The sequence below is a fragment of the Nuphar pumila genome, chromosome 7, assembly GCF_984573655.1.
Source record: "Nuphar pumila chromosome 7, dmNupPumi1.hap1.1, whole genome shotgun sequence".
NCBI classification, from domain to species: Eukaryota; Viridiplantae; Streptophyta; class Magnoliopsida; order Nymphaeales; family Nymphaeaceae; genus Nuphar; species Nuphar pumila.
This window is the reverse complement of record NC_143255.1, coordinates 31,386,662-31,411,754: the sequence shown is the minus strand read 5'-3', so window position 1 is coordinate 31,411,754 and position 25,093 is coordinate 31,386,662. Positions and strand designations below refer to the sequence as shown.

Sequence of the window (25,093 nt, the reverse complement as noted above, 5' to 3'; positions counted from 1 at the left end):
ATACCAAATACTGCAATGTCAACAGTGAAGAATTCAATATAACAAAACAGGTAAACAGTTTGAACCAAAGAGTGCACATGGGGTTTATTCATGTATGTAGATGGAGGATATATTAATGTCTAGGAAAAGAAACAGAGGATGGGTATTTTTTTCTGCATCGTTTACAGCAAAAATTTACAAACCAACCAGCATCCATCATTCTTTGTAGAATTAGGGAAAAAAGAAAAACTCGCTTAAATATTCAACAGTAGCTAGCATTGATCCTTCCTTCCCACAGATGTGGTGTTTCATCTTTCCCAAAACCATAAAGAAGCTTTTCCTCAACCTGCAGCACAATGTTTCCAACCAAAGTCAACAAAATCGACCAACTTTTACTTACAGTAAATTTAATTGATCAACCTAACCATTAGACCCTTAGCTGTATGCATACACTAAGCTATTTATTTTTTCAGCATCATGTCATGGTCCACAAAAGGAAAAAATACCATATTAAAAAACAGAGGGATAACTTAGATCACAAGCATTTGATCATAAGAGCAGCAAGAATAAAAGATTCCTAACGAGATGAACTGATCAATAAAAAAAACAGTATGAAGAAAAACTAGGAAAGGTCAATTATTCCACTTCTCATGCACGATCAAGATCAGACCATAGCATACAAGAGGATTGTGATCTCAGCTTCCCATTGGCTCGCTGAGTTTCTCCGAGATGAAAATGGTCCCATGGTTTGATTGCTTGACAAAAAATCTGATGGATCAAGCATCTGTGATGCATAATTCAGGGATGATCCATTGTAGGAGACGATCAAATACTGATAAATTTTAGCATGTAATTTTATAGTGCCCGTGATCGTCTTAAGATGTCACAGCCAGAAAGAAGCATGTCAAGATAAAATCAAATCTGACATACATGCCATACACTAAGTAGCAGGAGAACAAAACAAAAGAGTTGAGCCCTCCTAGTGAGACAACTGGAAATTGACCAGTGAGTGGTTGGTGCTTCCAAATCCAAGTCTACTACAATGTGACATACACGTTGTCATATTTTTATTCTCAAGTTACTCAAAATTTAGTCATGTCCCCAAATTGTTTCACATAGGCAAGCGAACCAGAGGACTTAGTTAAAATGTCATAGCAGCATGCGTTCTACAATCAAAGTCCAACCACCATAGCTCTACAACCATACTTTCAAGGAAAGATGCAGAAACAAAATCTCAAGCAAATCCATAAAATTTCACACCTAAAACACATCATAACTACTTGACACCGGCATATAACTGTTAACGATAATCTCAATTTTAACCATAAAAAGAACTTTTAATGTCAAACTGCAAATGTGTAATTTAGATATGTTTGGAAGGCTCTTTGTTTAAAGAGTTGAGAATAAAAAGAGGATATCCCTAGGGAAGTATTACATAATTCATGTCTTCACATGAAATGTTTATGAGTTTTATGGAGTACAGTTTTCAAGATCTTTTTTTCTTTCTTTCTAAACATAGACAAAAAGAATGGGTCATTCTTGCCTGGTTTATGCCATCAAACTTGAAGGGCATAGAGACTTCGAGATAGCTTAGTTCTTTCATTCTGGCTCTTGCTACACATCAGGGTGGAAGCTACACAAGCAAGGTCAAGGCTACCGATGGATTTCTTTAACCAGAGCATTTTGGGTTTCAGAGAACTCCAAGATATAAAAAGAATCTGGTTGGTGGCTGACAAAAACTGTAGCCATCATGAGTTAAGCTGAGCATCGACCAAAGAGTCAGCTGGAGATCATAGACAACTGGACAGAAATACTTCACTGCTGTTGATGAATCAGCCTACGAAATTAACATCAATAGAAGAAAAGTTAAAAAAAAAACATAGATATACTGGCTAAATATGTAGTACAACTATAATATTTACTGCATTCTTGGTTGCTCCAAATGAACAAATAAAAAAGCTTCTGCTCATTTTCTTGCAACATTGCCATTGTCCATCAGATGAAACAAATGCCAATTTACAATTTTACCCTAAATCGGAAAAAAATATCAGAAACATAACCCTAAGAGAGGAGCATACATTGATGATGGTTGGAGACACAAAGAGGGGGAAACTACTATTGATGAACTGATTGGACTTTGATTACATGAACAACAAAAGATTGAGAAAATTAGAAGCATATCCCAGAAAAACCTTGCAAAAGGAAACTGATAATTGCAAATGTATATGATTATACATAAAGAAGTTAAAGAAGAGGAACCATGCCCTATGCGCACAAGCCACACCCCACCCACCAGCTTCTTTTCTTTTATTTCCCTTTTAAGCCAGGGAGGATAGTGCCACTGTCCCCTGTCCAGATCTAGAAAGTTCAGATAAGAAAGATTAGCCCAACGAGGAAGAACTGCAACTTGTGGGGAAGGAAGAGAAAAATTAAACATTTATCAACCATATTCAATTACAAGCATAGTCACAAATATCGGTCTCGGCTATATCTTGGCAATGCGATTTCTCATGATAATATAGGTTTAGTTGATAAATCACAGGAAAACTCAAGGCTTAAAAAGTTTTAAAAATTTTGAAAATAGCAGAAATAAGTAAGAAAATAACATGTAATAAAAGAAATAACTAAAAAATATACAAGAAAGAAGAAAAATATAGTTAAGATATAGAAAACAAGTAAAAAGGTAAGAAGTAATTGATAATAATGTGATGTTATCATGATAATATCACAATATATATATAATTTTCTGACATTTTCAAAATATCATGATATTTTACCTTTAATATCAGTTTATGAATTTATAGTGATATTATCGCTATATTTTCAAAATATAACTTATATCTGTGACTATGAGTACGGTAAATCAAGTGCTAAGTGTTCTAAAAGTAACCTCATGACATGAGATGTAAAATTCTCCAATCTCACGAAAATGAAACCAATATGATAATGAAAAGAAATGGTTGGATAGACCATAAAGGTCCCATCAAGTACAAAAGGCGCTCACAGTACCAACCTCTTGTAACTTGATAAGGGATCATGAAAACAACAACTGAAGGACAACTTACAAGTTAGTATACTAAGATGTATATACACATAAGAGAGATCTTTCAGGCATGGAGTATGAAGTATGAACCCAGGGCATTGACCAACAAGTCAACAAGTACCATGTGAACTGTATCTAACCAGTTTTCAGCCCTCTACATCCATCGATATAAGGAAAATGGATAGCTCATGTAGAACTGGATATGTACCAAATACCAAAGCGACATGTAATAAGGGATTGGGAAGAAAAATAGTTGTAGCAATATTTTGACAACCTAGCCACAAAGGAAATTGTATTCACCCTTTGCTTCTTATCGTTAGCGTTAAAATGAAAGTGTAGATGGCTTATCTGTAATCCAGACAATCCATCTACACAAAAGAACGATATAGACTAGTATCACTGTCATTGCAGGGTAAGGGTGAAAACCCAATTTCTCCAATAAGCAAAATGCTTTGATGATTTCACACCACATTCGCCCATGATAAGGACAATAACCTTTTTTGTATTTTTGAAACTCGAAGTGCAAATATTTGGTTGTCCTCCAAGAATAGAAAGATTTTTTTTGGATAGGCAAGATGGGGTTAGGCAGACCCACCAACAGTTATACAACCATACCATTGGAATTTGAACTTGCAATGCCCCAACACAAGGTGACATGAACTAACTGCTCCTACCAGACAAGCGGAGCCCCGGTTGGTAAGTAGAAAGCATTTAAGAATAATAGAGGGCAGACAAATGTAAATAAAGCCAATGATCTTAATGATGCTTAATACAGGTATAATATTAAGATGAGGGTGGTGGAAGCCATGGTACAGATGGTGGTGGTGATGCTGAAAACCAAATGACTTAACATTTTGCATGTCATGTAAGAGAAGACTAATCAGTGCTTAAATCCTGTTTCACCTTTTTTTCTCCCTGGATATGTACTGATAATACGTAGCCAACAGTAATGACACGACAATCACTGCGTAACTTTTTCTGTTGGCTTTCTAGATAGCCAAGCTGGAGGACACCCTCCCCAAATGATTCAATCCAGTGACGCTTGGTTATAATGGCGTCACTCCATGGATAATTAATGGAAATGGATGCAGTCACTTTCCATACATGGCATAGACAAAAATAAATTGCAGACCAGATATAGCTTGGACCACAAAAGTAAATGAGGAAACCCTTCATACAACCGTTAGGTGAAATTCAAAACTCTCAGCATGTTGAAAATATCCGGAATCTGTGACATATCTTTGGACAGTACAAATGAGACGATCATTCACACAAACACCTTTAACACACCCAGACAAGACCCTGCATCGACAACAAGCATTAAACAAATGGAGGCACTTATCTTCAGATGGATGGGAACTGATGGTTCAAGGCATAGTTGTACCTTTTGATTAGAGTCACATTTCTCTCTACGCCGCCATATCAAACTCAGAAATAAGAGCAATGGAAAAGAAAGCACATAGAGTGCACACACATTTGAATTAAGTCATGATTGATGTGACTAATGAGAAAAAGGCAACCTTCTAAAGAATCCAAAAATCTGAAGGTCTTTGTGTGTCTGTCTGCATCTACATCATACAAGTATGGCTGTACAAAAATGAATATAACCACTTCGATGGAGCTTCCCATTATTACCGTTGTATGCTAAAGGCAGAAAAGTGCGCATCGGAATGACATAGGTCTCATACATCATTAAGATTAGACCAATTGCAGTAAGCACCTCATACCAGAGATTCTCTAAAGAAGCAGCGAAAGAGCAAAGGCAGTGGTGCACCTGTATCATGCCGACAGTGTCTGCCAGCAAGTGGGAGATGCAAACTTGCTGGATGGCATAGATGAAACATGGATACATGGAAAAATGTGTGTGTGCATGAGAGAGAGGTCCTCCTGATACTGAGTATTTGAAGCTGTCCAGATGTAGCCTAAATGGACAGAACATTCAAAGGTGACAGGACCCTTCTGCAGCATCATGTTTTGATCCAATAATGTGACGAAATGGATGGCACTAAGCATCGGGAAATATGGAAGGTATGATATTTAGAGCCCACTATGAGCTCTTTTATTAACCTGGCGAGGGAACAGATCACCCTAATAAATGGATGAGAACCTAAATTAAAAATCTATTTTGAACATGAATCAGAAAGAAACTAGCATCTGTTCAAGCACGCCAAAAACTAGCCCTCGCGTTTCGAACAAGCTTACATTGTTTGAGCTTGCCTTTTTTTGCCCCATGCAAGCTTGAGCACGAGCATGCGCTTATCCTGTCAAGTGCCTGAGCAGGTTCGCACCAACTCAGTTGTCACGTGACATGGATGTGGCTCTAGATATGGGAATGAATCCATTTTGGTGTTATCCATTACAACAGTATATACAGAGATAGCATGCAGGAGTAAAATGAAGCATCTGTGTGACATAGCCAAGCGAGCTAGTTTGAGAAAAATGAGCACTATTCTTGTAAAGATGGATGAGAGAAGATAATTTTGATACTCGTTTACATAATTTTGGTTTATGAGTGAATGAGGAAGCAAAGAAATCACTCCTGACCTCTTGTATATGAAGTCATGCCCAGTAACTAATTTGTTTACACATTACCATATGATTCATGTGAAAGACCCAGAATGATTTTCTTTTTTGGTTCATATCGCCGACCCCAATTGTTTTGAGATGAAGGCATAGTTGTTGTTGTTGTTGTATTACCATAAATATAGGTATGTTATCATTACAAGCCTAACGAGCCTCACACAAGCTGATGAGCCCCGTAGCTCTTATTCAAGCTTTCCTCGTTTCATGTAAAGATCTCACATCTAGCTGAATCTGAACTCTTCTTACAAGCCCAAGTGAGCTCATTAACGAGCCAAATGAAGATAATTTACGAGGAGATTGCTTCATTACTAGCCCTACCTATTAGCAATGCATCTAGATATTCTTTAACTTGCTAAGATAATATATTAAAATTCTGTCCCTACATAAACTATCTTGTACCAATTGAATGGTCCCATAGTACTTATGTTAGAATTCCACCTTGGTACCTGTATTGAGAAAACGAGAGAGAGAGAGAGAGACGAAGAAAAGGATACAAGAGGGGGCTGCGGCTGTCACGATTTCAATATTGAAATCGTGACCTAAACTGTGCATTTATATTTACATTACAGAGGTATGGATCCGGGTCCGGGTCTGGTGGGTCCAGACCCGATTAATAAAAAGGGTTACATGGGTACATGACTCGGGTTCGTTACATGGGTACATGGCTCGGGTTCTCTTGTACATGGATCGGGTCGGATCCTTTGCACCTTTTTCACCCCCCCCCCCCTCAAGTTGATCATGGTTTTGGACCATAAACAACTTGCTTTTAAGCATCCAAAAATGATCATTTGTTAACCCTTTGGTAAATATGTCTGCAACCTGTCTTTCAGTACTGACAAACTCAGGCTCAATCTCTTTTTTTCAACCTTCTGTCTCACAAAGTGTTGGTCGATCTCAATGTGCTTGGCACGACTGTGATGTACTGGATTGAATGACATGTTGATAGCACTTTGGTTGTCACATAGCAAGGTATTGTGGAAGATCTTTTCTCCTACTTTAGTTAGTAGATGCATGATCCATGTGACTTCGGCAGTAGCAACAACTATGGATCTATACTCAACCTCAGTGCTTGATCTAGCAATAGCCTTTTGTTTTCTACTGCTCCAAGAGACTAAATTTCTTCCAATGAAGACACAATATCCTGATGTAGATCTTCGTTCGTCAGGATCTTCTGCCCAGTCTGCATCACAGTATACAGTAAGTTCATGTTCATCTTTGCCATATGACTGTGGTAAATATATCAATCCATCCCCAATAGTCCCTTTCAGATATCTAAGGATCCTCTTGACCGTTTCCATATGTCCAGTACGTGGCGCATGCATAAATTGAGACACTTGATTGACTAAATAAACAATATCAGGTCTAGTGAATGTGAGGTATTGTAACATTCCTATTATGCTTCGATACCTGGTGGGGTCATCACACAGATCTCCATCATGAGCGCTAAGTTTTTGATGAAGCACACTCGGAGTTCCTAGAGGTTTGCAGTCTTTCATGCCTGTCTTGCTGAGAACATCTACGGTGTACTTGTGCCGAGTGAGTGTCAAGCCATGAGCCTGGTTATCAACTTCTACACCAAGGAAATAACGTAGAACTCCAAGATCTTTCATTTTGAACCTTTGACCTAGTAAGTCTTTGACTTCTTGGATGTGGCCCGCAGAGTTTCCTGTGATGATAATATCATCGACATAAATTAATAATAGAGTGGTCACAGGCTGACTTTTAAAAATAAATAATGAGTGGTCCAGCATGGAACGGGAAAATCTATGTTTCTAAATCTCTAGCGAGAAGCTATCAAACCAAGAGCGAGATGCTTGCTTCAGACTGTAGATAGCTCTTTTTAACCTGCACACATGGGTTTTACAATTTTGTTCTTGATATCCAGGGGGTTGCTCCATGTATACTTCTTCCTTCAAATCTCCATGCAAGAATGCATTTTTAACATCAAGCTGACTCAACTTCCATCCATGTTCAACAGCCAGGGAAATAATAATTCGAATCGTTCTCATTCTTACAACCGGACTAAAGGTCTCAGCATAGTCTTGCCCTGCTTCTTGAGTGAATCCTTTTGCCACAAGCCTTGCCTTATATCGTTCAATGGTTCTAGCTGGCTTATACTTTATTTTGTAGACCCATTTGCATCTGACAACATTTTTGTCAGGTGGTCTGGGAACAACTTCCCAGGTTTCGCATTCATGCAAGGCTTGCATTTCATCATTCATGGCTTCTACCCATTTCGTAGAAGTGGCTGCCTGATAATACATAATGGGTTCATCTTCCTTATTGATGGCAGTTAAAAACAGTTGAAGATCCAAGGAGAAGTTGTTATAGCTAACCCACCTGTCAATAGGATGTCGTATGCGGTTCGATTTTCTGACCTCAAGAGTATGAGAAGGAGTAGGATTGGCGACCGAGACATGAGGAACATGCTTCATTGGAGCCAGCAAAAAGTTCTGAGCTCAGCCAAGGATATAAAACTTCAGTTGACATATTCGTTGCGTCGGTTTCATGATCAAAATTTTGTTCATCAAAGACAACATTTCTTGAGATTCTGATGCGTTTGTTGGTGGGATCATAACACCTATATCCTTTGTAGTCATCTGTATATCCCACAAATCTACACTTCTTGGCCTTGTCCTGAAACTTGTTTCTCAGGGACTGATCAATATGCACATAGCAGACACATCCAAAAACACGCAAATCATGATAACTAGGATGAGCTCCAAAAAGATAGTGATAAGGAGACTTATTTTCCAGAATAACCATAGGCAGTCTATTTATCACATGCACGGCAAAATGGAAAGCTTCTGTCCATAGGTTGATGGGAAAATTGTTGTCATGAAGCATACTGATGTAGCCTTCAAAGGGCTGTGATAAGAGCAGTGAAGACACGGCCTGTCGATGCGCACTCCAGTTCTCGCGTGATCTTGATGAAGGCTGGCAGGCATAACTGTGGATAGTCGGAATGCTGAACAGGCTTAAAAACAATCAATCTCACCCAAATGGTGAGTTGGAACTTATTTTATTAAATACCCAATGTTACTGGCAGATTGCTGATAAACAAGTTGAACAAAAATTGTAAACAACGAACTGTAATGGAAAAAAGAAAGAATGACAGGGAAAAGGAAAACAAGGCTGCTCAGAAAAAGATAAACAGTAGTGATTCTCCAAAGACTCTCCTCACGCAGCCCTAAGTCGTGCTTTTTCAAGATGGACACTGGATCCGGGTCCAAACCCGGACCCGGACCCGGACCCGAGAAGGCTTCAATTCGGGACTGGATCGGTGCTGAGCCGGGTCTTCCCTTTTCTGGAGTAGGTGCGTGTTATCTTCCTGCATCGAGTCAACTCACCTGGGGTCGGACCCTGTTGCTGGGTCCGATCGTCCATTCCAACTGGTGGGTCGGGTTCCCTGGCCGTGCCAGGGTCACATGGTACTGGTACTGGTACCGCCTGCCCTGCATCATTCTCCCCGGGTTGGGAAGAAGTCGGCTCCGACGACTTGTTTTCTCCACAGTAAGCATATAGATCAGACACATTGAAAATCGAGGAAATGTTCCAATCGTGAGGCAGTTCTATAAGGTACACATTCGAACCTAAACGTCGTAGGACCGGGAAGGGACCATATTTCTTAGGACTCAGTTTATTATAAGTGCCCATGGGAAAACGCTCAGGACGCAGGTAGACCCAAACAAACTGACCAACTTGAAACTGAATGTCGCGACGACCTTGGTCAACGAAGGCTTTGTACGCTTCGTAACTCTCAATGAGTTTGGCCCGGACTTGCCTATGTATATCACGCATGTATTCAATGGCATCAAAGGCGTCTGAGACGGGGTCAGGGAGACTGGACACTGGATCTAGATCGACGACATGAGTGGGCGACCGACCATAAACCACTTGAAAAGGAGACTTGCATGTGGACCTATTGATGGAACTATTATACGCAAACTCGGCTTGAGGCAAGACTAGATCCCAGGTTTTAACATTTTCCCCTACGAGGCTCTGTAACAAGTTTCCTAAGGTGCGGTTCACAACTTCGGTTTGGCCACCGGTTTGGGGGTGGTACGCACTACTGAACTGAAGCTTGGTCTTCAATAAAGCCCATAACGATTTCCAAAAGTGGCTCATAAAACGCGTGTCACAATCAGAAGTGATTGTGTGGGGTAGACCATGGAAGCGAGCGACGTCCTTGAAATAATAGGACGCTACTAAAGAGGCATCGGTGGTTCGCTTACACGGGACAAAAATAGCCATTTTCGAGAACCGATCAACAACGACTAAAATTGAATCAAAACGACGCGACGCACTTGGGAGGCCCACGATAAGATCCATGGATACGTGCTCCCACGGCCATTCAGGAATGGGTAACGGAGTATACAGACCATTGTTCTGACGATGACCCTTGGACACTTGACACACATGACACCCTTGGATGAACTTGACAACATCTTTGCGCATTTTGGGCCAAAAGTATCGTTCATCTAACAGAGCGAACGTCTTATCATGCCCGAAATGCCCTGCTAACCCTCCTTCATGTAATTCAAAGCCTAAGGGAGAAATCAGGCACACATAATTTGTTCCCACAGAAGAGGTAACCATTATGAATACTAAAACGAGGGTCGCGGGTGCGATCTGAAGAGATGCACCCCTCCCAAACTTGTTGAAAATCCGGGTCTGTGGGATATAATTCTTTGCACTGTTCGAACCCAACGACCTGCACTAACATGGTCATCAGGAGGCTGTTCTTCCTGCTAAGAGCGTCAGCCACCTTGTCCAGGGTACCTGATTGATGACGAATTGAAAAGGTGTACTCTTGCAAGAAGCTGGCCCACTTAGCGTGACGAGCACTCAACTTCTTTTGACTATTTAGATATTTCAATGCCTCATGGTCCGTGTACAAGACAAATTCCTTATAAATGAGATAATGTCTTGTACAACGGCATAAAACTCAACATCATAAGTGGAATACTGACACCTGGCATGCGTTAGCTTCTCACTAAAGAAGGCAACAGGTCTGCGATTCTGACTCAAGACTACGCCAATTCCCACCTTGGAGGCATCGCACTCCACCTCAAAGACTGCACTAAAATCAGGAAGGGCTAAGACAGGGGCACTGGTCATTTTCTCTTTGATGATCGTAAAGGCTTTTCCCGCAGCAGGCGTCCATTGAAAACTAGTACTCTTGAGGCACTTCGTGATGGGGGCCATGAGGGTGCTGAAGTTTCTCACGAAACGTCGGTAAAAAGTGGCTAATCCGTGAAAACTACGGATCTCTCCAATAGTATTTGGGATAGGCCAATCGACAATCACACGAACTTTCGCGGGGTCTGCCTTAACTCCATCAGATGACACAATAAAGCCTAGGAAAACGACACTGGACGTCATGAACTCACACTTCTTCGCATTGACATACAATTTTTCTCTCCTTAACATTTCTAAGACCTGACGCAGGTGACTCAAATGGTCAGACAAAGATGAACTATAAATCAAAATATCATCAAAATATACCACGACAAACTTCCCTATACAAGGGCGTAGCACTTGGGTCATCATATTCATGAAAGTACTTGGGGCATTGGATAGTCCAAATGGCATGACTAACCACTCATACAACCCGTCACGTGTCTTGAATGCCGTCTTCCACTCATCCCCCTCTCGGATACGAATATGGTGATACCCACTTTTTAAATCAATTTTGGAGAAAATGGAAGCACCAGCCAACATATCGAACATATCATCCAAACGAGGGATGGAAAAACGGTATTTGACAGTGATACGGTTGATGGCTCGACTATCCACACACATGCGCATGGACCCATCTTTCTTAGGGGTGAGCAAGGCGGGTACCGCGCAAGGGCTCACGCTTTCACGAATAAAGCCCTTTTGCAGTAACTCCTGGACCTGTCTCAACAACTCGACATGCTCGAAGGGGTTCATACGATATGCGGGGAGATTGGGGAGACTCGACCCTGGCACAAAATCAATAGCATGCTGCACGACACGCATGGAAGGAAGACCATCTGGAAGGTCATCTGGCATAATGTCGCTAAACTCTTCAATAAGGGGTTTGACGTCCGTAGGAACTGGTAACGATGTACTCACTGAGGGTTTAGCCACCACAGCATAACAATAACCATCTTCCTGACATTGGTTCAAGAAAGACCGGTAGGATAGTCTGGCCAGCCGGGGAACTCGCTCAGGCTTGTCTACCGTGGGAAACCCCGTCTCCTTGATGGGGAGAAGGATTATCCTATGACCCTTAAAGATGAACGAGTACGTGTTCCTACGGCCATCATGAATGGTTTTGCAATCAAACTGCCAAGGACATCCCAACAGGATGTGACACGCACTCATAGGGGCTACATCACACCACACCTCGTCGTGGTAGTGCTCCCCAATGGAGAATCGGACTAAACAACGCTGGGTGATGGGAACCTCGTTTCCTTTCTTGAACCACGCCATCTTGTAGGGGTGAGATAGTTTCTCGGTTCTCAGATTCAAGGTAGACACAACACTCTCGGACACCATGTTCTCACAAGGACCGGTGTTGATAATAACATCACACGCGTGACCCTCACAATTGCATCGGGTTCTAAAGATGTTGTTCCGTAGCCATTCGGTAGGGGTCGACTCTTGGGGTGCGGTCAAGACATGACGGATGGATAATAGATTGTCGACATTGCCGTCGAACTCTACGACTCCCCTCTCATCCTCATCCTCGATCAAAGACTCACTCTCACTCTCGGATGTTGACTCCACAATACCTTCGACGAGATGGGTGTTTTTTCCCGCAGTGGGGCACCTAGACGCGACATGCCCTAGCTCCTGACACCTAAAACAACGGATGGTAGACTCACTAGGTTTGGTTTTAGACCGGGTATTGAATGCGGGTCCGGACGGATCAGGTCTGCTAACTTCTGCTCTAGGAGTAGACTTTGAGTCCTCCTTCCTAGGGGAGCTCGCTCCCCTGGTTGAAAAACTCGACTTGGGTCGACTGGACTGTTCACTACGGGAGGTCCTATATTCCTGCCTCCGTTTCAACTTTTCCTCGACGTTCATGGCATAACTGCTGGCCTAATCTAATGTCTCAACCGTGATACAACTAAAGTCATCAGAACCTCGTGACCTGTTGGCGGGCAGTTTCCTCGATCTGCACCCGTAGAGAAAGACGATGGAACTCGGCAGTGTACTCTGCCACAGTACAAGTGCCTTGACGCAGGGTTAGATACTCCTTGTAGGCTCTCTCAGCGTGATCTGAAGGCACGAATTTTGATTGCATCAATCTTTGCATCTCATCCCACGACTGTACACGCTCTAGCCCCTGCCGCTCCCTCGATCGCTGCAGCTCCACCCACCATGTCTGTGCTAATCCTCTCAACCGAGTAGACACTAAAGAGACATGACGGTGCTCGGCTACGGTGTGGTAGTCAAAGAAAAACTGCACGGCATAAGACCAGTCGAAGAACTGCTCTGCGTCGAACCGCCCTGCAAACTCCGGAAGGTCCAGTTTCACCCCATAAGTGGAGGGATGCTCCACTGCTCTCTGTTGACGAGCCTCCACCATTCCTGTAGGATACTCGCTCCAGAACGCGTCGTCATCCCACGCTGCTTCATTGTCCTCTATGTGGTACTGCTCGCCTGGATGCTGGTGCTGACGAACTCCACCGAGGGGTGGTCGACGCTCAGGTCGCGCTGCTCCCTGCTGAAATTGTCGCGATCGGGTTTGCCCGCGGGCGGGGGCCGTCTGTGGCTGTCGCCGTGGCACTGGTATGTAAGGGGGTCCTACTAAAGGTGGGGGGTTGTGTTGGGTCTCTGGCTCTAAGTGGGTAGGAAAGGGGTAATAAGGGTTTGGGTTATGATAAGGGTGTAGGGTCGGGCGAGGTACTGGGTTTTGGATCGGGAAGGGGTTATTGGGTTGGGGTAAGACTGGGATGGTTCGCCCGACTGGATATGGATCGGGCCTAATCCTAAACTACTCGTCGGACCCAGATTTGGGTAGGTCGGATCGGGGATCAAGTTGTGGGGATAAAAGGTTTTGTTCGAACTCGATCCACGGTCCATATGAGTATGGGTCTGGTTTTGACCCAGCTCAAGATCAAGCTAGAGTTCCGTCTGGGTCCGATACAAGTTCGGGTCGGTATGGGATCCATTTTGGGGTTCAAAAATCACGGGTTGGGTCGGATTCAGAGCGAACTGCGAACCAAACCCAACTGGGTAGGCTGGGTATGGGGCTGCCAGACCCGGACCCGCTCCTGAGAACCCAAAGGGTGGTCCTCGGGTCCAAACCCGAATAAAATAATCTCCTGACCGGTCCCTGAGGGTTCAGGTTCGGACCACAGGGGATCGGTCCCCTTAGTCTCCGAGCATCCGGCAACCACAACCCCGCGCGCGGGTGCCGGGAGGGTTGACAGACCCCTCCCTGCACGAGCTGACGCTGGCACACCCACTGCCTGATTCGGCGTCAAACTCGGGTCATGCAGGCCAGGTCCAGCCTGTATTCCCAGGTGCGTGGGTCGATGCCAGGCCTACGGGTTTGCGCCAGTGAGGGGAGGATCTCCAAAAGGCCCCGGGGTCGGCTGCATCGCAGTCGCACCAGAGTTTAGGGGGGGCGTACCTTGCTGACGCGCCTCTCGACAGGCAGTCCGGCGCAGGCCTTCCCCAAAACCCTCCTGAGGTACCGCAGGCTGAGGACCCACTTGGGTTGGGTCGTTCATTGCAGCCGTGAGGATACCAGCGTCGCCCACGGTGGTATCCACTGATTGGGTCGTCGCTGGGTTCGATCCTGCGGTCGATTCGATGGCGACGAGTCTACAGTCAATCCCATCCATCCTCTTTGTGATTCCAGCCATCTCATTGTTCATGCGCAGCATATTCTCCTGCATCTTTGTCATCATTTCCATCATGCGCATCATTGGGTCCTCGGTAACGACCTCTTCCCGTTCCTTGCCGCGTGCCGGGTCGTCCCTCGTCTCTTGAGCCATGCGGCTGCTGACGGAGGATGCCTGGGCTCTGATACCAAGTTGATGAAGCCTTCAAAGGGCTGTGATAAGAGCAGTAAAGACACAGCCTGTCGATGCGCACTCTAGTTCTCGCGTGATCTTGATGAAGGCTGGCAGGCACGACTGTGGATAGTCGGAATGTTGAACAGGCTTAAAAACAATCAATCTAATGGAACTTATTTTATTAAATACCCAATGTTACTGGCAGATTGTTGATAAACAAGTTGAACAAAAATTGTAAACAACGAACTGCAATGGAAAAAGAAAGAATGACAGGGAAAAGGAAAACAAGGTTGCTCAGAAAAAGATAAACTGTAGTGATTCTCCAAAGACTCCCCTCTCGCAGCCCTAAGTCGTGCTTTTTAAAGATGGTCACTGGATCCGGGTCCGGACCCGGACCCGAGAAGGCTTCAATTCGGGACTGGATCGGTGTTGAGCCGGGTCTTCCCTTTTCTGGAGTAGGTGCGCGTTATCTTCCTGCATCGAGTCAACTCACCTGGGGTCGGACCCTACTGCTGGGTCCGATCGTCCATTCCAACTGGTGGGTCGGTTTTCCTGACCGTGCCAGGGTCACATGGTACTGGTACCGCCTGCCCTGTATCACATACTCATGGCACTTTCAACGATATGCCTATGTTTTCGTTCAGCAATCCCATTTTGTTGACAGGTGTGAGGACATGACACCCTTTTTCCTATTCTGTTATTTTGAAAAAAAGAAATAAAATCACGGGATGAGAATTCCCCACCTCCATCACATTGAAAAAATTGAATGGACTCAGAAAATTGGTTTTTGACAAAGGAAAGAAAATTTTGAAACAAAGAGAAGACTTCCGACTTATTTTTTATGAAATATATCTAAGTGTATCGAGAATAGTTATCAACAAAGATTAGATAGTATCTGCTCCCAGATCCAGAGGCAATAGGGGCGGGTCCCCATACATCAGAACAAATTATCTAAAAAGGTTTTGAAGCTCTCTTATTAATGGAATGAAAAGGCAATACATGACTCTTGCATGAAAGACAACTAGAACACTTGTGACTGCTCTCATTCCCATTGAGACTTTCTTTTGGAATGAGATTATTAGATACAAGTTTCTCAATATAATGACTCCCACAATGTGCTAATCAACTATGCCATAAGAATGGCTTATTACATTCAGAAATACTAAAAACATTAGCAGAAAAGGATGAACACGACTCTAATGAAGGCTTCGAATTCAGATAAACAGGGCGAACAACATGACATGGAGCTTCTTCAAAGACATACATATTGCCTCGTCTCTTTCCTTCAACGAATGTTTCCCTCGTGCGTAGGTCCTTGACCTGCACAGAGAAGGGAGTGAATTCAACTGAAGCATTATTATCATCAATAAGTTTGGAGACAGAGATAATATTTTTCTTAATGTCAGGAGCATGAAGAATGTCAGAAAGAGTAAGAGTGGAATATGACATGGGAATGACAGTTTTTCCAACATGAGAAACAAGATGATAAGATCTATCTCCAGTGATAATCTTACTTTTTTCAAAATAAGGAATAGGGTTAGAAATCTTACCTGCATCACCTGTCACATGAGTCGCTGCCCCTGAGTTGACAAACCAAGTGCCTTCATCACTCTGCTTCAATTTCAACTCTAACAAGGCAGATATCAGTAGATCTTTAATCTCTCCACTGTCTCTGGTATTTGAGAACTTCCTTTTGGTTTCTGTCTGTGAACCCTTTCCTTTATTCTCTGGATTATGCCAATAATTCGCCTTGATATGCCTTTTTTTGTTACAAAGAAAGCAAGTAGGGATGGATCTTGCTTCCTGCGCATGAGCTAACATATTTGGAGTGGGAAGCAGACCACGCCCTCCGTGTCCACTTCGCCCTTGTCCTCCTCGTCCTCTACCATAAGTCACTTCTGTGGCAAAAACTTCTTGAGAATTTGTGTGAATGTGAGATTCTTCAGAGAATCCTTTCAGAGACATTTCGTACTAGATCAATTTGGCTCGTAGCTCATCAAAGATAGGGAGAACAGAAAGGCACAATAGTGAAGTGACTATCATATTGTAGTCAGATCCCAACCCACTCAGATTTTGTTGCACCATGTCATTATCACTTACGACACATCTTATAACGGCAAGTTAATCTGTGATGATCTTTATCTTGTTCAAAAATTCCATGATGGTCATGGAGTCTTTTCTTAGCAACTGAAATTTCCTTTTTAGAAAAATCATCCTTGCTTGAGACACTTGCGAATATGTCTGAACCAGTCGTTCCCAGAGTTGTAGCACTGTATAATTGTCGAGAATGACAACAAGAACCTCTTGAGACAGAGTTGAGGTGATGTATGCAACAACTGATTGATCTTTCCTTTCCCAATTCAAAAATTTCACATTTTTGACATATACGATCGAACTCGCCCCTTGATCATCTTTCTCTTCTCTCGAAACAAATTCTGGTGGGACTGGAGTGGTTCCATCCAGGTGACCTAAGAGACCTTGGCTCCTTATAAAAGGAATAATTTGTCTTTTTCAAATCAAGAAGTTTGAGGTATTCAACTTTTCATAAACGAGTTGGTTAAGAAAACTTGAAGAAAGATTTAATTGAGAGGAATAAGGATCCATAGAGAGTAAAAATCAACAAGAGTGTTCACGAAGTGTAAGAGTTTTCACGAAATGCTCATCCCCCTTTTTTTTTTTGCTGTCAGATTCACAGAATAAAGGGACTGAACTTTTTCTTAAGCACTCCAGAAAACTGAGATTGACGTGATAAAATAAACCTTCCCATGTTAAATATATTTTCAAGCAAGTAGCAGAAATAAGAATCAGGAAAGGAACTATACAGTAAACATATATTTGAATGTGCAATAATAGGTACAAGGAGAAGGTTGGACAGAGGAAGATCGAACAGACAATAGCAATAAAGGAATGTCAAGCAGGCAATATCAATAAAAAGAAATAGGGATCGTGGTTGGTCTGGTGTTTCACGTGAGTCGATTTCAGCGATTCACGTGAAACACAACCACTCCTTTTCACGGTCTGGGTTCACATGAACAGGATTCACGTGAATCTCAGATCCAAGCGAGAAACAAGCCCACTTGAGATGTGGGTGCACAGAATAATTCAGGAAAGAGAAGAAGAATGAGGGAAGAAGAAGAGAAATGAAGAAGAGTAGATAAGGGGAGAAGCGAAAAACCTCAAAACTCCGATTGTCGCACCTGACGAAAACTTTTTCCGGCCTTTAGACAGATCTCGGCTCTGATACCATGTTAGAATTCCACCTTGGTACCTGTATTAAGAAAACGAGAGAGAGAGAGAGAGACGAAGAAAAGGATACAAGAGGGGGTTGCGGCTGTCACGATTTCAATATTGAAATCGTGAGCTAAACTGTGCATTTATATTTACATTACAGAGATATGGATCTGGGTCCGGGTCTGGTGGATCCAGACCTGATTAATAAAAAGGGTTACATGGGTACATGGCTCGGGTTCGTTACATGGGTACATGGATCGAGTTCTCTTGTACATGGATCGGGTCGGATCCTTTGCACCTTTTTCAACCTGTCCATAACTTATGCACCACAGTACAAGCATAAACCATATGTGAATGTAACACACATGTACATACATAACTTGCATGAAAGTTTTTTATATTTTGATAGTACATGTCAGCATATTTATGCCGTTAGGAATTCATGCATGTTGAATTCTCACCTCAAAAACCAAAAAGTGGCTAAAAAAAACATGTTAGTATCACACTTTTGAGTTGGTTATATATGAGAAGCTCGCATTCCAAAAAAGGGAAAAAATACTGCTGGGAAGATGAAGATGAAAAATGCAAGCCCCTTCCAAACAAGAGGCTGAATTCATCAATCAAAATCACAAAAGGTTACCAACAGGGGCTCCGTTTGTCTCGTAGGAGCAGCTAGTGCACGTCACCTTGAGTTGGGACATTGCAAGTTCAAATTCCAATGGTATCGTTTAACCGACAATCAAAGTCCTTTTTCAATAAGGCAAAAGTTTGTTATGCAATATAAAATGACAATAGAATTGTATTGCAATTTTTCAAAATACCACCCATTTGTGTGGAATGATGTTTTATCCATAGTTGGCAAACCCATGACTCAGGCTAGGACCGTGACTCGGGCTCGGATCACCCAACCCTTGACTCCCAGGTCAGTGGGTCAACTCGGTAACTCGGACGGGTTAGGACATAAATTTTTTTAGTTTTTTTTAAATAATACTTTAAATATTGAATATAACATTATGTTTTCTACAATGTGAATGCAAATAATCAAACTCCAAGCAGCAAATTCACCAAATCAAAGCATAAAAGAACAAAAACCACAAAATATATGCATAAAAAATAAATAAGCTTCATAACTGACATAGCCGCATACATAAGAACTAATGAAAATTGTGAAATGAATATTAATAATTAAGCTACACAGGTAGAAATAAAACAAGTAAAAAATGAACAGGTAAACCAATAACTATAAAGGCAAAAAAACCTTAAATGTGGGGGTTATTACTTTATTTGTTGTCCACACTCCACACAATCCCACACTGTGCATAGTGCACAATCCCGCACTGCGAAAAACCCCTAAATGTGCATTGTGCATCACCTCTCAGAGGCTCACCTTGCGGGGAGAGAGAGAGAGTGAGAGAGTACCTGGCTGCCGGCGGTGCAGCAGACGGTGGTCGTCAGCTGTTGTCGCCCTAGGGTTGGAGTTGCAGAAGGGGCGAGAGAGAATCAAAAGAGGCGAGAGAAAAAAAGACTTTTAAAGCAGTGAACCGGTTCAAAATACGAGACAACTCAACGAATCGGTACTGATTTGCCAAGCTGTATCTCAGTCCTGAATCGCCCGATTCAGGACTGACTCGGCCGAGTCAGCTGGAACCTGGCTAAAACAGGTTTGGGCTGGATCGGTGGCCCAGTTGCTGGGCGATCCGATATGACTCGGATGATTCCAGATTCGGATCGTCAGGTTTGCCTATGGTTTTATCCATGGTTGCCAGTTGAGGAAGCGGGAGCGGAAAGCGATACGGGAAGCGGGAGCGGGAAGCGAGGCACTTTCAAATTTTTAGGAAGCGGGGAAGCGTGGGACCACTTAGGACCGATTCGGGAAGCGTCTCGGAAGCAACGTAGGAAGCGTCTCGGAAGCGAGGGGGAAGCGAAAAAAATAAAAATAAAAAAATAAAAAATACAAAAAATTGAAAAAACAGGGGAAGCGAGGGGGAAGCGTGATGGGAAGCGCGCTTCCCATTAAAGGGAAGTGTGTCCCCCATTAAAGGGAAACGCGTCCCCCATTAAAGGGAAGCACGCTTCCCAAAAAAAGGGGGACGCTTCCCCCCACGCTTCGGAAGCGCGACGTTTCGCGCTTCCCCTTTTAGCTAGGCGCTTCCGGTAACCCTGGTTTTATCACCCGATTGAAGTTCAAATCAATTCCATGTGCTGCAAGTGTACGTCCAAGTGGTAGTGTAGGGTTACCCTATCTGCTCGTTTAATAACCTAGGGCAGACTTTGTGAGTTTTTCTACACAATGGAAGAAAAGCCCGGGGTTGGGGTGGTGGTGTTGTTGGCAGTGGTGGGGGTGGGGTCGGGGGATGTGAAAGTCAGATCAACTATTCAAACATCAGATAGTCAAGCTACTTATAGTGAATCAACATCCCTTGCAAAAGTTGAAAACTGAAAGTGTGTACTATGTGACTACAAACAAGCTTAATCAAGCAATCTGCATTACATAAATAGGTATATGCATCTAAAGTAAACATAGCTTGATATAGTGCATAAAGCTGATAGAAAACAAAAATCATCGATTGCAATACAAGTCTCAATACTAACCTTCACAGGTGCAGGCTTAACATGAACTCATCCTATAGATATGTAGTAAGGTGAATCAATTTGGACCAGATGTCGCAGCACAAGCTGTTGCATTTCCACTGGTTGGAGATGTGCTAGCGTGATTTTCTTCAATTCCTTGGATGCTTGGAGGAGTAACAGAACTACTTTCAATGTTTCTCGACACAGAAGCCTCATTACCTCTGCCATTTGCACTACTTCCAATGTTTCTTGACAGAGAGGCCTCATTACCTCTGCCATTTGTAGTTTGAAGGCGCTCCATCATGCGAGAAATGCTGGATATACCAGCATTTGCATCTCTCCTAACTTCAGAGTTAGTGTCTGGTACATACATAGACATATTTCGCGAGAACAGCCTCTCCCTCCATCCTCTTGCACTCTTTGAAATTGTTTCCTTATATCTTAAAAAAATATCACAATATACAATGCTTCATGAGAGGCCAAAAATATCAACTTGTCTTAATAAAAAAAGTATTTGATTGACTCAAACCGTGTTGAAACTGCATTGAAGCGTGTTTTTAGTGATTCTGAGAAAGAATGGAAGTCAGATGGTCCAGCTTGGTCTTGATTCACAGGTGAAGATTGACTTGAACTACTCCTGTACAAAAATTACCATCAACAGATAGAAAACTACCAAACGCATAAGGTAACATTCTCTATGGTCTGTGTCCTGTAATTTACAGAGTGCTACCTATTACTAAATATGCCATGCCTGTTGCTTGTATTAGTGGGAGTCACAATTGCTGACCCAGACACTTCATCAACTTGACTCGCCAGTGTTTGTGAGATGCCATCCTGTGAAGGTTCTTCTTCCACAGAAGAAAGGGGAGCTGCTGGGGTCAACAAAGCAACAGTTGGAGTAGATTCATTTGCACCAGTTCTCTGAACTGCAGATATAGGACCAAATGCTGGTGCATTTGGATGTGTTGAAAAGAGCAAAAACTGTGGCCGACCATGAGATCCTCCTCTACTCCACTGGCCTTCTCTTCTTGCAATGTGGTGCGCCCTGCCCATTGCAGCAGCTGCAGCTAGATGTTGGATAATACGCTCTTCAAGTTCAGAATCATTTGCACCTACAGACAGCTGCATTCCACAAAGTTCAGACACAAATAAAAACATCATCTATATATAGGTGCAGATCCAGTAATTTCTTAACAAAATTATAAATATTATGAGCCAAGGCATCAAGAAAACATACATGCTGTAATTCAAAATCCCCAAGTGTTGGATGATGGAATATAGAGGTGTTTCGTGATTGATTTAACCTAAAGTTCCTCTCACGCTCAACTCCCTCAAGTAATTCTTGGCTGAGACAATACAATCATCCTTAGTGAAACACATTCTTAATATTATTTTTCTTTTCTATGAGGCAGAATGCAAATGCAAATCCCACAATCACCAAGAAGAAGCAAACAAACAGGAATAATCACAGAATTTACTCAAACAGACCTTGCAGGATCCTTTAGACTAATAGATTGCCAACACATGGGGCACTGAGAGCTTCTCTGGCACCTGCCATGCACAAAATGATCATGAAGAGATTGCACAAACTATTGATCATGGGTACAGAGTAGAAACTAAAAACAAGTAAAGAATGACTAAACGTACAACCTAAACAATGACACCAGCCACCAACACAGCTCACAATCTAACCATCACAAGAGAAAGTTACGATGATCAAAATCTAATCCTAACAGAGATCTTTTAATCAATTACAAGATAGAAAGGTGACTCCTATCAGCAAAACAGTTATCGGAAGTAACCCTGGGCGGTCAACTTCTGTGATCAACAGGAGTCAGTTCACTACTGCATCAACTAACCAGCTCAAAATTCTCTGAGAACAAATTGGACCATGGAACACAATTCCACTACACAGCATACGCTTTCCCACCAATCCAATAAGAGGTAGCTCCCTTCCACACCAAAATCCCCTTTTTCTTAGGCCTCTAAGTACACATGGAGTGCTAGTTTAATAGAACAATGAAAACAACCAAATGACACCATTATCATGTGAATCAAACCTAAAAAAAATTGATTTTTTACGCATGGATGCGATTGTCAAACTCACCATTCGAGGATGCACTGCAGATGGAACTCATGCTTGCAGCTAGTCACCTGCCCACATGCCAAAAACAACAAAAATCGAAAAGCTTTTGAGCACTAGACAATCAATCATTACTAATTACAGACAAAACCCAAAGAATTAATCCAAAATTAAAAAAAAACATCTCAACAGAGAGAACGGAGACGAAATCGAAGAATTCTACCGTGGAAGGATCGCTATCGCAGAACTGCTCCAAACAGATGCTGCAAGAATCATCACACGCGTCTTGTATGCCGCCCTCAACAAAGGTCGAAGCAGACGTCAAATGGCTCTCGCTCTTCTTGTTCTCATCCATCCCTGGACCCTAAAGAACCCCCAAATCAAAACGCAAAAAAGATTAAGGCACAACATCCCCAATACACCAAAATTCAAAACAAAAAGAAAGAAAAGAATCACAATCAAACATTAAACCCAACCCAACCTAACGATAATCAAAACAAACAAAAACAAAACCCAATAAATTTCTCTCACCAAAACCAGATGGGCATACCTTTCTGCAGGAGACCCGCCTGAAATTAAGGCTTGGAACGCACCGAATCGCTCGAAAAGATTAGGGTTTCAGGCTACAAGATCGATCTGGACCTCCATGAATTTTAGATTCGAAAACCCTACCTTTTCTGTGGGGAAAGAGGTGCGATTTTGATCTCTACCGCATTTTGGGGTCCGATGAGAACGGAAATAAGGAAGGCGAAGGGAAGAAGAAACGGACCACTCTCTCTCCTTTTCTACAGCGTGCGAGCCACTTCCTGGCTGCCTCCCTCTTTATACAGGGCCGGATTCCCGGCATTTCTCTTTTGACCCGTATTTTTGGGGAAGATGTTAGGGAGCTGTTCCAACGATGGGCACTCCTTGTCGCAATGACACAACCAATGGACACGGGACACGGGACACGATATTATTTGTTCAAAATTTTCCATTAATGAATATAATATGTAAGAGAACAGGACACGCAGGTGAAGTAGAGTATCCTGTGACGTATTTCCCATGGAATCGGAACTATTCCCCGAGTTCAAACCAATGTTGTGAAAATCGGTCTAAATCAGCCAATTCAGATTGAATATGCCTTCTGCCCAAACGATGCAGGGTTGATATTTTCACCCCTTTAAAAAATATTCTAATTTGATGGATATCCAAATTAATTTGCACGTAGAAAAGCGAATCTGTTATGAGCTTTTCACCAATTGAATCGGTGTGGGTGTCGATGTCGGATATGGTATCAGGTTAATGGGATCCGAATCCAAACCGTTTACATATCCATAACCATACAATTCAACTCTGAAGATGACAGATGGCTACAGCTAACTAGACGGCTGACTTTTCTAAGACAACAGAGCATATCAGGCAACGAAAGGTGTCATCCCAATCCGCAAAAATTCACAAACAATATTAGTTTTTGAAACTATGTGATCTCCACTACTTTTTCTATACTCAATCAACAAACTATGTGGTGGACATTTTCCATATCGTTGGTGAAAATACATGCCTACTCACCTGCCCCCCCATGTTTTCATAGGGAAAGCACCCGTTTCCTACCAAAAAACCCTCTCACACCTCCCTTTCGAGAAGTGTGAAAGTTGTGACTTTCATACGAAAGGCACTTCCATCTCTAGCCTCTAAAACAAGCAGGCCCTTAAAGGGTAGTCATGAAAGGTGGCAGTAATTCTAAGGAAAAAACTTTCCGTGCATTGCACATGGTTGCAGTCTAGCTACCAAAGTTCTTTTTTGATAGGCCACTGAAAAAACCCATATCACCGATCCCCAATTGGCTGACCTCCGGTTGGTAAAACCCTTGAGCTTCCCCCCATCCCACCGGAGCAAAGAATATTTTTTAGCCTACAACACAGTCAAGAAATCATCATTCTCTAATAATGACCTTTTCTTTCATGTAAACTTCGTGTGACTTCATGACATTCCACGTTCATTATATCTATCTAACCAAATAAATGTACAATAATGATAGGGTGCCGCCGAGCACCTACTCTCACCTAATAAAACTTTAAATTTTCAAAATTTCACAGTTTTTTTTGGCTGATCAGACCCTATGGATATGAACTGCAATCATTATTAAGTGAAAAACAAGTTTTGGATAATGTAGTTATGGCATACATATAAGTTTTTTAAGATCTTAAAAAATCAATGACTCACAATGTATCAAAATTTCATAACTTAAAAAACCTATATTTTGTTGTTCAAAATACATGATTCTTATCAAATAAACCGTGTTAAGTGCATCTACAACGTCTGATCGAGAAGATGCAACCTACAAGTATGATTTCTAAGTAGGTGCTCTTGGAGCACCATAGCATTACTCATAAATATATACTAAACAACTCATACTTGTCAATACTAATTAACATAAACATGGTAAATCCACATATGCGAGTAAGGCAAACACATGACCAAAAAGTCGATTCACACGTCAAGAAGAAGCTGCACACACTCACACGGGATAACAAGATTTTAACGCGGTTTGGCCTTGAATGACCTACGTCCACCATCTCTCTATCTCTCACTATTAACGTGAGATAGACTCTTTTATTT

General features: G+C 42.4%; 1 protein-coding gene across 5 annotated transcripts; it reads right to left on the bottom strand.

Annotated features, from left to right (window-relative positions):
* Positions 1–58: 58 nt before the first annotated feature.
* On the bottom strand, positions 59–23,287 carry LOC149831769 (E3 ubiquitin-protein ligase RHF2A-like). Of its 5 annotated transcripts, none has more exons than XM_090014110.1 (10): positions 23,043–23,287; positions 22,716–22,856; positions 22,517–22,563; positions 22,269–22,412; positions 21,898–21,960; positions 21,647–21,755; positions 21,140–21,531; positions 20,939–21,046; positions 20,431–20,849; positions 59–325 (listed from the first exon to the last, which is right to left on the bottom strand). In XM_090014110.1, the coding sequence occupies exons 2-9, from the start codon at positions 22,845–22,847 to the stop codon at positions 20,486–20,488; spliced, it is 1,359 nt and encodes a 452-aa protein (XP_089870236.1). In that variant the 5' UTR covers positions 22,848–22,856; positions 23,043–23,287; the 3' UTR covers positions 59–325; positions 20,431–20,485. The 5 variants fall into 5 exon arrangements, with proteins under 5 accessions (XP_089870236.1, XP_089870238.1, XP_089870237.1 ...); XM_090014112.1 differs by having other exon boundaries at positions 21,161–21,531; XM_090014111.1 differs by having other exon boundaries at positions 22,716–22,849.
* Between the last annotated feature and the right edge of the window lie 1,806 nt (positions 23,288–25,093).